Below are 13,656 nucleotides of genomic sequence, written 5' to 3' on the forward strand. Positions count from 1 at the left end.
CCCCCCCCCCCCCTCCCCACCCAGCTGAGCCTGCGAGCCTCATCACAGCCTCGCTGTCGGTTCAGGTGAAGCTGCTGCCACCCACGTAAAAGCCCCAAAAAGAGGGCAATTACAACACGTGTGTGAGTGTGTGAGTGTGTGTGTGAGCGTGTTTGTGTGCAACAGACACACATGTGCAGTCTCTCTCTCTCTCCCTCTCTCTCTCTCTCTCTCTCTCTCTCCCTCTCTCTCTCTCTCCCGGCAGATGGCTCGGAGGAGGAGGCGCTCACACACAGACTGCCAGCGACTCTCAGCGATGGAGAGGGAGACCAGTTCAAGGCCGGCGTTAAAAAAACAAGAGATGTTGCTCTGCACCGAGTCACATCACCACAGGAACTTATTATGTAGCATGTGTGTGTGTGTGTGTGTGCGTGTGTCACTGTGACGGAACCAGCCGGCGGGGAGAGAGGGGGGCGGGGAGTAAAAAAAACAAAACAACGATAACAACAAAACAAAGGCTCGCTGCTCCACTGCAGTCAGAAACAGCAGCGAGCAATCAGAGAGCGCAGGAGGAGGAAATGACTGCTGAATGTCCTCTAGGTTGGAGGAGGAAGAGGGAGGTAGAGGAGGAAGAAGAGGAGGGGGAGGTGGAACAGAAGGAACAGGAGGTGGAGGAAGAGGAGGAGGAGGTGAAGGTGGTGGAGGAGAAGGAAGAGGAGGAGGAGGAGGAGGAGGAAGAGCGAGAGTGTGTGTGTCAGTGGAGCCCAGAGGAGGCAGGATGGGGACAGTCGGACCATCTGCTGCTGTTTGTGACCAAGCTGCTCTCTTCCTTAAATCTCTCTGACACACACACACACACACACACACACACACACACACACACACACACACACACACTGACCTTCTCTTGCCAGTGCAGGATCCCGATGATGACGAGGATGAAGACGCAGACTCCGATCAGGGCGATGGCCGTCAGCAGCACACTGTTGCTGGGCGTCAGGTACAACTTGGCACTCCAGCTGAGGAGAGAAGGGGGGCAGAGAGAGGCAGGGGGGGAGAGAGAGGGAGAGGGTGGGGGAGTCAGGGGGGAGAGAGAGAGGGAGAGGGAGGGGGAGGCACAGAGGGAGGGAGGTGAGACGTCTTGTGCTCATATCAATCCCTCACATGGGAAGAGATCAGCTGGTGGTGGTGGTGGTGGTGGGGGGGGGGTCGGGGGGGGGCAAGACTTCCTCTTGAGGTTCATCCTGGTGACATCATCTTGGAATCTTGGAGCTCCTCTGCACTTGTGTTGTATGACGCTAAGCATTTGTACATGTGTGTAATACACTGATGTGGCCTGGGCATAAATCCTTTTACGAGTCTTTTAGGGGGGACAGCAGAGGAGTTTGATGCATTTTTTTTTTTTTTTTTTTTTTTTTTTCAAAGAAAATAAGCAGGAAATACCCAACAGTGGTGATGGGCTGGGAGCTGCTCAGGGAAAACCAACAGATCCGTCACGGCATCAGTGTGTCAGCTCATCAAAGCCACTTTATTTCAGCCGTCTAACAACCGTTTGGTCTAAACTGTGTGTCATCAGGTCTGGAAAGGACAAAGTCTAAATGATGTTTTACTTTAAGAATCTAGCAGCTTCTCTCCATTACATCCGCCTCCACTAAATGTAAACATACGAGCTAGCTAGCTAGCTAGCTAGCTAGCAAAAGGAGTGAAAGCAGACGTCTTTGGGAGGTTTTCCTTTTCCCAATCAAAAAGGGAGGAGACGGAAGAAGAAAAAAAGAAAGAAAGCTGCGTCTGACAGACCAGACCAGGAGTCCGACTTAAGATACAGATTTTTATTTGGACCGGAGACTCCCGTGCAGCAAGCCCACTCTGCATAATATGCAGCTACCGGCTCTCTAGTGACGCAATGAAGCCTTCAAAACTGCTCCTCCTCCACTAGGAGACCAAACGGCCGCACTAAAAGACCCGCAGCCTTTGGAGAGGTTTGTGGGAAAAGATCCTGTAGTACTCATGTTGTATTGTTGTCGCAATGTTAAGAAGACCCTGCTAATAAACTTGCGAGCGAGCACACGGCGGATTCATCTTTGTTATCATCATTAGAAAAATACCACAGTTGTCCCGCCGGTCAAACGTGACTTTGTGATATTCATCCACCTTCAACACCTTCAAGGTCGGTCCCTGACAACATTGTCCGGCATTAAACCGGCCTGTTGTGCAAAGCTCTTGTAAACACTATGCTAAAACACTATGGAACACTGTGGTAAAAATGAGGTGTACTGTAAAGGTGCGACGACATGCAGGTACCTGCGAGGTTTGTCGTGCGGGAAGGGGATGACGATGAGCTGCGAGTTGGGAATGATGGCCGTCCACTCCTGCTTCCTGATCTCCTGCAAACAAACAATGCGGCCGAGTTATTTACAGGTTGGTGCATTATCAGCGACAATCTGTGTTCATATATGCAAGATTTGTCCCCGCCGGGGGGAGAACAACGGAGCCCCGCAGGCTTCCCTGTCGCTGCGCTGCTGCAGAGTTGCTAATTGAAGCTGCACATTTAAAGCAGAGACCAGCAGCTGCCACCTGCTGAGATAAATGACCCTGAAGAGACTGTGGTGGTGGTGGTGGGGGGTGGGGGGCGGGGGGGTCAGGGGTGGGGGGTGCTGTTATTTGACTCCCTAGCATGATTTCTTTCTCGAACATGTTGTTACAAGTTTCACTGCAGTACAAAGACATATTTAACTAAATTGACATATGCATACATATACCACTGCTATTGGTGTCAGCACCGAAAGCCAATACTGGCGTCAGTATCAGTGCATCCCCAGTATCAACATGTATCTGTCCTACTTTTCATCATTGGCCGTATTCCACAATATTACAAACATACGTTATACTGAATGTGACCACATGTTTATTATTCATTTATTTAACAATAACGATCCGATAACTCTGAAAATTCAGGGTTGTTTTTTATTTTTGAATGATTGACATTGATGGTGATTTCTGTCCACCATATTTGGAACAATGTCTTGTATTGTACGTGTGTGTGTGTGTGTGTGTGCGCGGGTGCGTGCAGCAGTGTATCCACTCGCCATCTCCTTCAGTCCTGATGAAATGTGCACGAGTGTTTTTTAGTTATTGTTCTTAATGTGTTTTCATTCATTCAAGAGTGTTTTTCGCTCAGAACAACCTCAAAAGAATAATTTGTGACGTGCACGTCACGACAATAAACAATCTTGAATCCCGTTAATTCTGCTGAGATCGGCTTTGAACTTCCCACAGTCAGTGGCCACTTTCACTTCTTTTCCAACCAGGACTCCGAAATGAGCCGCCACACAAAAAACATTGTTATTGCCGCTGCTGCCGCATTTCTATCGCGTCTAACAAGATCTCCACAGGACTCCCGGGAAAAAATAAAACAAAGCCAACAAACTTGGCCCTCTGTTTATAGCCTCCATCTCAAATCCTGGATTATAGTGTCGCACGTTCCACGTGTTTGGAAGAGGACAAAAAAAAGAGGAAGTTTGAGGGCAGAATGGACAGAATGAACGTTGGGGTTGCTTTAATTATCCAGAGAGAAAGAGAGGTATCAGCTGGCTCCCCTTGTGACATCAGAAAGAGAAGAGAAGAGAAGAGAAGAGAAGAGAAGAGAAGAGAAGCAAGGAACGTATTTCAACAATACGCTTGGAAGTGAACTTTCCGTCACTTGGAACCTTTTGAAGAAAATAAAGGGAAACCTTCAACGTGTCTGAGTGGAGAATCTAATAAACCTATCACTCAATTTGCATTCCAGAAACCTGGTATAAAAAAAAAATTTAGCATTTCCCGTATCGAGTGAGACACTGCCGATGAAGATCAGCTCCACGTCGCAAAGTCAGTGGTTTGAAATCTTGCCGTCCTTCCCTTCCCATCAAGGGACAGCAGAGGTTTTCCGGTATTCCGGTCTTTTACGAGCAGCTCCACGGCCTCCTCAGATGCCCAGCGAGCACAGGGTAGCTACATAGCTAGCTAAGATATTCCAAGAGATACACTCGCGAAAAGCTGCAGACAAATGCACAACCTCGTCCCGCCGTTCCACCAATTCCTCCAATTTCCTCACCATTCCCAAGACCAAGGACAAGACCTGGGGGGACCTTGCCCTCTCGTTACTGTCCCCACCCTCTGGAACTCACTGCTGACCAGTAGCGGGCCGTGCGTTTCACGCCAAGGCCATCGGTGACAAAATATTTAGCCCACCCTAAATGAATGCACCTCATATTACAATCAAGATTACACTCCGGCTTGAGAAACTATAGAGAATCACTCTCACACATTATATCACCTAGTTGAGCAAAACGTAGTTTCCGGGGCAAATCATAATCTAATTAAATCCTAATCAAAACTAAGCAACTAAGGCCACTGATACGGTCAAAACTTACAAAAAAGGCCTCAACAAAGTTTTAAACTCTTGTCCAAACTCGTCCAATAAACTGCGCATTGTCGCTGATTCATATGAGTGACCAACGAGATGACAACGAAGCAAACTATTAAGTTATTAAACAATTAAACATGTCGGCTTGTGTTTACAGTTTAAATTGTGGACGATTCTGCAACTAAGTCTTCATTTTCTCTTTCAGCCGTTGTGGATTCGGATCCTGGTGGAAACCGGGTTGAGTTAAACCTGGAAGGTTCTCAGGTTCTTATCCAATCACAGGACACGCGCGTACGTGTAAAGTTCAGCAGCGTCGCAGACTCGAGATCTGATTGGCTGTCGCAACTCACTGAGGTCCGTTCACTCACAGCGGACGGGAGCCTGCTTTATCGGTTCTGCTGGCCTGAGGCAGATTTCATAGAACCTGGCAACACAAGCTGGCTGAAATACGATTGGATGAAAAGTGTACCGTAATATATACGACGATGGAAGCAGCACAACCAAGAGGATGTTACATAATGTGAAAAGAACAGACTATGGAGAATAACTTTATCATCGGTACGTTTCTAAAGGAAGTCGGGTTTTTCTAAACTAAAACCCGACTGTACTGACCTGCCATCATTCAAGTCGTGACTGAAAACACATCTAGTCTGTCCCGCTCTGTATGTTTAGCCACTGTTTCAATGTTACTTATTAACTACAACTGATACTCCCCTCCCTGTTTTCGCTTATGTTACGCTAATCTGCATTGGTTGATATGTTTGTATAGTTTTCAGTATTTTTTTTTAACTGCAAATTTTATCCTGATGTGTTTTAACCTTTTTTTGGAAAGTGCCTTTGAGGACTTTGAGGAAAAGCGCCCGAAAATAAAATGTATTATTATAATTATTAAATGCATTTTTTAAAAGCAATATTCCAAACAAACTGGCACTGAGTGCAAATCCCAGTACGTCAACGTTTGATGGTTGTTCAGACTGGGCCACTCCCAGTTCAGTGCCAGGCCCTCAGAACGAGGCGGTTTAGGAAGTCCTGAACATTGTGAAGGGAGCTCAGCGGTCCGGGGTCTTCAGGCCCACCAGGGTTCAGAGACACTCACACAGCTTCCGCATCTTAAAAGATGTAATCCTGTTTGTAGCTGCCACGTCTCAACTGTTCCACTTTCTCCTTTGCTCCTCCTCCTCCTCCTCCCTCCACCTCCTCCACTGTGACTCTCCGCTTCTCCGTCGTTTGAGAAGAACCACATCTCGCAGCTATTTTTACTGGGCTCGCCAGCTATTATTTTTTCCCTTTCTCCCATAACGATGAAACATTCTCGCCGGCAGCCACCCGCCGCTTTGCTCTTGAAAAGCGCTCGGCTCCACTGTCGGTGCTGGCAGCTGGCTCGCTGGGGAGACTGAGCCTCTCGCTCGGCCTCCACCGCCACTGGTGGCGCCGGAGAGCACGGTGCGCCGGGCTGTTTGGAAGAGAAAAGTGCCGCCGAGTCTTCAGAGAGACAGAGAGAGAGAGAGGGAGAGGGAAAGGGGGAGCAAGAGAAAAGGAGAGAGAGAGAGAGAGAGCGATAGAGACGCTCTGGTTTTTCAAGTCGGAGGGGAAACTGGCTCGAGGAGGACGGATATAAAGATGGAGGGAAGCGAGGAGGAGGAGGAGGATGAGGGGAAGGGAGGGTGGGAAGTGGGTGGGTGGGTGGGGGGGGCGTGTAAGCGACTGATTAGTGAAGCAAAGCACTGCGAGCGGCGGAGAGAATCCCTCCCGGGTGGAGCATGAGGGAGAGGAAGAGGGAGGAAGAGGGGGAGCGATTGGACGGAAGATGGAGGATAAACGAGTGGGTTTTAGCGAGACGGCCCCACGACGAGGTGGGAGGGGGGAGTGTGGGGAGTGTGGGGTGTGGGGGGGCGGGCTCTGGAGACAGGTGCTGCGGGATTTCTATTTCCAAGCCTTCTCCTAATTCCAGGTGGCTTTGACGGAGCCGCTCCACTCCTCCTCCTCCAGAGCTGCCAAGTAATGAAGTATAAATACTCTGTTAAATACTCTTCTGTTACTGTTCTTGAGGAGATGTTTCAGGTATCTGTACTTTACCCAAGTATTTTTACTTTTACTTCTTTCTACATTTGCACGCCAATTTTTGCACTTTTGCAAGCAGGTTACTAAACTGTGTTTAAAAGACACAAATTCTGTTAATTTGATAATCTGTATTCCCAGTTCTTATCTATTACAGTTATTGTTGGTGGCTGAAGTCGAGCTACTAGAACTCTGCTGGTGTGTAATTCAAAATAAAGGTGGATGATATTTTAGAGGGAGATTACTATAGAGTACTTCGGCATTGCGGTCACTTTTCAGTATGTACTCAAGTATTTTATTTTATTTTTTATACAAAGGTATCCGTACTTTTACTTACAGAGTACCAAATGTGAATCAAAATGTGAATGATTTTGTTTTACCACCTCTGCCCCTGAGGCAAGGTTGGGGGAGGGCTGAGCGGGGGTGGTGGCTCAACTCAGCATAATGGGACACATCTTTCGGAATTCATTAATTCACTTTGGAGAGAGAGAGAGAGAGTGAGCCAGGGAGAGAGAAAGAGAGAGAGAGAGAGAGACAGACAGAGAGAGAGAGACAGACAGAGACAGAGAGCGAGAGAGAGAGACAGAGAGAGAGAGAGAAAGAGAGACAGAGAGAGAAAGAGACAGAGACAGAGAGAGACAGCGAGAGCGAGAGAGAGAGAAAGAGAGACAGAGAGAGACAGAGAGACAGAGAGAGAAAGAGACAGAGACAGAGAGAGACAGCGAGAGCGAGAGAGAGAGAAAGAGAGACAGAGAGAGACAGAGAGACAGAGAGAGAGAGACAGAGCGAGAGAGAGAGAGACAGAGAGAGACAGAGTGAGAGTGAGAGCGAGAGAGAGAGAGAGAGAGAGAGAGAGCGAGAGAGACAGAGAGAGAGAGGGAGAGAGAGAGAGAGAGAAAGAGAGAGGGAGAGAGAATGGATTTCTTTGCTCAGGAAAAAGGCAGCGCGGCAACAAAGCAGCTTGTTTGAGACAAGTGCTCTAGATGCGCTCGAGCTTCTCAGTCCCCAGACTAAAGCCATCTACAATTCTAATCAGCTGCTTGACGAAGATCTGTGGCGCACGGGGATGGCGGGGCGGGGCGGGGAGGGGAGGGTGTCGGGTGGGGTGGGGTGGGGAGAGAGGGCCCCCGACGTGTGATGAACATAACGAGAGCGAGAGAACAGAGGGAGTGGGAGAAGTGCACGGGGAGGAAGGACGGAGGCTGCCGTGTTAAAAGTGGAGCAGCAGCGCCGCCGAGCCCGACAAAGACGTTACAAACGTAAAGTCAATCAATTATTCACAATATTAATGGAGCGCCGGCGCGTGTTGTGACAGCAGCCACAGCACTTCTGGGGAACTGACACCATTCCAGTTCAAAATCATAAATGACAGGTTCTGTTTTTTTTAAAAAATACATTTGAATATAATAATGATGATGATGATGATGATGATGATGATGATGATAACATTGGATTGCAAAACGGACGGAAGCCTGGCAGCCAACCTGCGCCAGACGGCCCCTCCGACCACCACCCAACATCCGCTCGCTTCCACATGAGGCAATGTGGGTCTTGCTCAAGGACACGACGACAGACTGGGATGGAGCGGGATTTGAACCGCCAACCTTTCCATCATTGGACAACCACACATGAGCTGCAGTCGCCCCATATTTCCTTTTCACTCACTCTTTAATTCTCCTCTTTGCACGGCACATGCCGTTGAAACTATGCAAATCAACCCAACGTGGGATAAATGAAGGCCTAAAGAAGAGCGCCACACCATGGCCAGTCCCAGAGGAGGTGTCAGCCACCTCCACACATTACACCAGCTCCCCCATGTCGGCTATTTTAAAACTGGGCCTCCGTCCCTCTGCCCCTCCCCCTCCCTCCACTCTGCCGCCTTTGTGATTTCCAGATGGGGGCGGAGACGAGAGGTGTGCACGAGACGTGCGCGCGGTCAAAACGGGACGAGTCATGAAGAGAACGATGAACAGGACGAGGAGGGGGAAACAAATGCTTATTTAACACTAGGACACAAACAAAGGGGTAAAAATCATATGATAAGGAAACACATGAATCAACCCTATTGCCTTAAAGGTGCAGTGTGTACATTGTGGCTGGGTTTATGATTTTCCTTTTTGGTAAAAGCTTAACATACCGCCCGTAAATACATCCATAAAAGTGTACACTTGCAGTAGAATAAAAATCATGTGGTTTTCCTGCCGTTAGAATGATTCAAATATGCAAGAATATCCACGGAGCAAAAAGACTCTTGCTTGCAGTTAGTGGGCATCTGGCGCCGCCATTGTTTTCAGGAAGCTCTACTGACAGCGGCCATGTACATATGGTCGAAACCACACCCCCTCCTTGGAGCAAATTACAGCCAATCAGATGGTTATCAGAAAGTTCCTCCTATATTCACACCTGTATAATGCCAGGATATTCACTCGGCCCAGGGAGGGAACTCAGCTGAGAACTTCTTCCCGGGCCAAACAACCAGGAATCCATGAACATGCAATATTAGACCTTGAAAACCCGACTGGAGACGCCAATGTGCGTCTCCATCTTGGACAAACCAACACACCACAGAAGAAAAAGTCAAAAAAAGTACACAACAACAAACACAAACAAAGGTTTCTTATCGCCAAGCAGGATTTAGCAGATTAACAGAAAGCTCAACTTGAGGAATTCAGCAACGGGACGGGACGAAGAGGAATGAGTAGAGACACCAACACACAATTACACCAGAGACTAGCGGGAGATAAGTGGAAAGAATGAGGAGCTGACGGGCAGCATCTTAATGGGTGAGTTGACATGCAGAAAAAGCAAAACAGAACACAAAGTAAGAATCAGCGGACGAGAATTTGAAAACGGTTTTCGCTGATTTGTGAATTTCCTAATTTTCAAAGACTCACTCCAGCAGAAGCAGAAACTCAGTCCCTCCTTCTCCCTTTATCCTTTGACTCATTGCCGACACATTCAACGTCCCAGCCACACAGGACAAATTCTATCACACTCTTTTTGAAAAGCCTTAAAACCCTTTAACGTTCTGCTCAACTGTTGGTCGAGCACATTTGAGTGCTTTTATCCTATTGAAAAATGAGCTGAAACCAAACTCAACCTGATTTTTTTTTTTTTTCAATCTTGCTATTATTGCCCCAAGAAAATAAAAAATGTAAAGAAAAAAATCCATAGTTTTTTTCTTGGTGTGGACTTCAAAAAGCTTCTTAAAAAAAATAAATAAAAAAAATGTATATATATATATATATATATATATATATATATATATATATATACATTTTTTTTATTTATTTTTTTATATATGTATATATATATATATGTATATATGTATATATATACATATATATATGTATATATATATATATATATATATATATATATAAAAAAAATGTATATATGTATATATATATATATATATATATATATATATATATATATATATATATATATATATACATATATATATACATATATAGGATAGGAACTACACATATATATACATATATATATATATACATATATATATATATATATATATATATATATATATATATATATATATATATATGTATATATATATGTATGTATTTTTTTTTTTTCACTGCACCTCCTCCAAAGCATCGATGAAACCATGAGTCAGCCAGTGGCTCTGGGCACTGACCAGGTTATATAAACCGCACACACACACACACACACACACTCGTTTTTTTCCTTCCTCACCGTCTCTCCAGGTTGCCGTGGGATGCCGACGAAAAGGTGATCCAGGAAGTTGGCGCTGCGTCCAAGGCCGAGCACAGTGTAGGGCAGCTGGAGGGAGAAGTGGGCTGACTGGCTCAGCTGGCCGGCTGCGGAGCAAGGACAGGGCAAGACGTCAGCAGTCGCACTCAGTATTTCACTGAAAAGTAGGGATGCACGGATACCACTTGTTTACAGAACCAGTGGAGTAGCAGTACTTGATTTTTCAGTACTCACAGGTACCTAGTGAGGCCATTACACATGATTTTCTTTTCATTTTTCTATTATTGTCAAACATTCCTCAGCATGTTTTTTTTAGAACAGGTTTCACTGCGGAACAAACAAAAATGGAACAAACACGTCATACACACACATACACAACTGGTATCGGTGTCATGGTATCGGCACATATTTTATGAGTCTGAGCAGAGCACTCAATAATAAAATAATAACACAAACACGCACGCGCGCACACACACACACACACACACACACAGAGTAAGTAATAAATAATAAAATAATAACACTAAAATAAAATGGAACAACACAGTTAGACAGAGTAGCCTATTTTAAACAGGTGGGTTTGGACTCTGGACTAAAGTGTGAAAAAATAGAATAAAATAGAATTAAATAAAGAGTTTTTGTTTCCTTTTCTCTCAGTGCCTTTGTCTAATAACCAACCCAGCAGAAAATGATATATAACCATTAACCAATCCAGTGGAAAATGGTGCTGATTGACACCTCGTCTACTTCTTCTATTACCATATCTAGTTTGGTTAAATGATGGCCAAATTGTTGGAGTCGGGGTGAAGGGGCTCGTCTCAGAAATGTCGTTATGTGAGGCAAGGAGAAGGAAAAAAAAAAAAAACGTCAGTTCAGGTTACGATTACACTGATGTTGTTCTGTGACTATTTCCAAATCATTTTTGGTTGGTGTGAATTCCAAACACATCTAGTTCCAAAAAGAAAAAAGAAAAAGAAAAAAGAAAAACTGTCTGTAGAACATTTAAAACCACAAGGTTGCCATGTAGCAACACAAACCCAAATCCAGGAGTGTCACAGTGTGGCCCCGTCTCTCACCCTGCATTCAGTACTTTTCCACCGCTCACACCACACCTGCTCTCACTCCATTCATCAGCACACCAGTCGCTCGTCCCCTGCAATCAGCCACACGGTGCATCTTCACCAGCTCCTCACTCAGCCCCAGACTCTTCTTTGCCATGCACGCAGCAACATTTATATTTTCGAATACGTTTATATTTGTATATGCTATACACTCATGCTTGTCTTTCTGTATTTGAATTATTTATCGATACACAACTACATCTATATTATGAGAGCTCTGTATGTATTTGGTTGTTCACCCTTGTGCAAAGTGCTTTGAGAAGCCTTTGGATGTGATTTAGTGCTTTGATTGATTGACTGACTGATTGATTGATTGATTGATTGATTGATTGATTGATTTTCTGACACGACTGTGCTGGACTTCCCGATACCAGGCTGTCCTGGTAAATTGCTTCTGCCTTCCTCACTTGGCCAAGAGTTCTGCCTGTGCCTGGTTGCCTGCAACTGGAAGATGTTTTGCTGTACCTGAGTGCAGCTTCACCTTCACTGGCTACCAGGACTTTGAGATTGTCGGGCATATATCGAACTTTGCCTGTTCTGACCATTTTATTTTATTTTTTGCTCTGATTAAAAAAAAAGTGAGCCCCTCATTAATCCTGTGTACCTTTGTTGTCCTGCATTTGCGTGTGTAATCCATTCGTCACACCGAGTTAAAATAGGTAAAACGCTCTTTGAAAAAAAAAAAAGCCCTGTTCTTCTCACTCCCTGTCCAATCAGCAGTCTGCACTTTGTTGACAGTGAAATTCGGCTTGCTTGGAATTCCGACTCGGTCGATGCTAAAATGGTACTTGTTAGTATTACAAACCAAGTTGGCCGAGCCAATTGGTGGAAAGGTCTGTAGTGATAAAAACCATTCACACTCACAACTACAGCTAATTTAGCGTTGCCAATTAACCTAATGTGCACGTCTACGCCCTGAGGTAGGAGGCCGTACTTGGAGCGAACCCACACAGACCCGGGGAGAACAAGCAAACTCTGCGCAAAGGCGTCTTGGAAGCGAATCTGAGAACTTGTAAGGCAACAGTGCCGGCTGCCAACTTGCCAACGTGTTCAAGATGCTGTTTAAAAAGACAACGACGACGAAATGCTGCGTTCTAATTTCTGTAATGCACTTGGAGCCAGTGAAGGAAAAGTCAAAATGGGCTCACGTCTGTTTGGATGAAGCGGCAAGCAGGCACGTGGTAACGGAGTACGAGTCAAGTACTCAATTCCGGTATTGGTACCGATACTGGTACTGGTGCATCCCTACTAAACAGTAAAAAAAAATAAATCGATAAATAAAAAAAAAGAAAAAGTGTTTTTTTAATATATTTTTTTTCTCAGTGCCTCCGTCTAATAACCAATCCAGTGGAAAATGGTGCTGATTGACACCTCGTCTACTTATATTTTGGTTGGTATTCTGATGCTCCAGAATCTCTTTTGCGATCAGTGCATCCAATTAATGTTCTAAACATTAAAAAAATGTGTCAAAAATCAGCAGTAGCACACTGTCAGTGTGAGGTTGCCAATTTTAAACATTTCCTGAACAAGGCTGCTCTTAAGCCTAGCTTATTGTGGCTAATTATGAGATGCGGATGTAGACACGACTCCAATCTCCCTCGTCTGTCTTCTGCAGCAGTGGCAGCAGCAGCGGCAGCAGCAGCAGCTCCTCCCTTCCCTTTGCCAGAGGATTCACTTTTACTCAATGTCGTGTAATCAGCCCCGACCTGACCTATTGTGGCAGTGACTGACTGTGATACAAATAAAATACACGTGTAATTACATTTACACGTGTGTGTGTGTCAGGGGAGGAGGAGGTGAAGGGGGGTTCGGCGATGGAGCCAGAGGTGCCTCGAGTCCTTGTGTTCTGACATTAAGCAGCGTCATAAAAGATACAGATCAGAGGGGTGGGTGGGGGGGGGATGGGGGTGGTCACCTGAGGCCAGTCTAACAACCCCCCCACCCCCCGTGTCTCCTCACACAACCTCCCTCCTCCCACTTCACTATTCTCATCCAACCCCGAGAGCCCTTTGTTTCCTCGTCTCTGCTTATCTCCTCCCCCCACCCCTCCCTCCTTCCTTTGCACAACGCATCACTCGGATTTCGCCTTACTCATTTCGCCCCCCCCCCTCCACGCCCCAAACACGTTTCTTCCCCCCCCCCCTGCCTCCCCGTCAGCTGCTGTATCTCGCCCACGCCACCCAACTCTGCCAAGTGCAGCCGACATAAATCAACCTCTATGTGGTAAACAAAGAGAAGAGAGAGAGAGAGAGAGAGAAGGATGCAAGAGAAGGAAGGAAGACAGGAGGGAGGGAAGGAGGGAGGGAGGCCTGGAGGCAGCCAGTGATCAGAACTAATGTGGATGGACTGCATATT

At 46.0% G+C, this 13,656-nt stretch overlaps 1 protein-coding gene across 1 annotated transcript in view; it reads right to left on the bottom strand.

The window, feature by feature from the left end:
• itfg1 (integrin alpha FG-GAP repeat containing 1) overlaps positions 1 to 13,656 on the bottom strand; it is a 134,282-nt gene that overhangs the window by 6,029 nt on the left and 114,597 nt on the right. Inside the window, exons 15-17 of the mRNA XM_076028423.1 lie at positions 10,163 to 10,287; positions 2,281 to 2,363; positions 881 to 998 (exon numbers count right to left, since the gene is read on the bottom strand). Coding sequence (XP_075884538.1) covers positions 881 to 998; positions 2,281 to 2,363; positions 10,163 to 10,287 — 326 coding nt within the window. The remainder of the gene's footprint in view (positions 1 to 880; positions 999 to 2,280; positions 2,364 to 10,162; positions 10,288 to 13,656) is intronic.

The sequence above is a fragment of the Nelusetta ayraudi genome, unplaced genomic scaffold (genome assembly GCF_046127955.1).
Source record: "Nelusetta ayraudi isolate G7.1 ecotype Tasmania unplaced genomic scaffold, CSIRO-AGI_Nayr_v1 ptg000023l, whole genome shotgun sequence".
NCBI classification, from domain to species: Eukaryota; Metazoa; Chordata; class Actinopteri; order Tetraodontiformes; family Monacanthidae; genus Nelusetta; species Nelusetta ayraudi.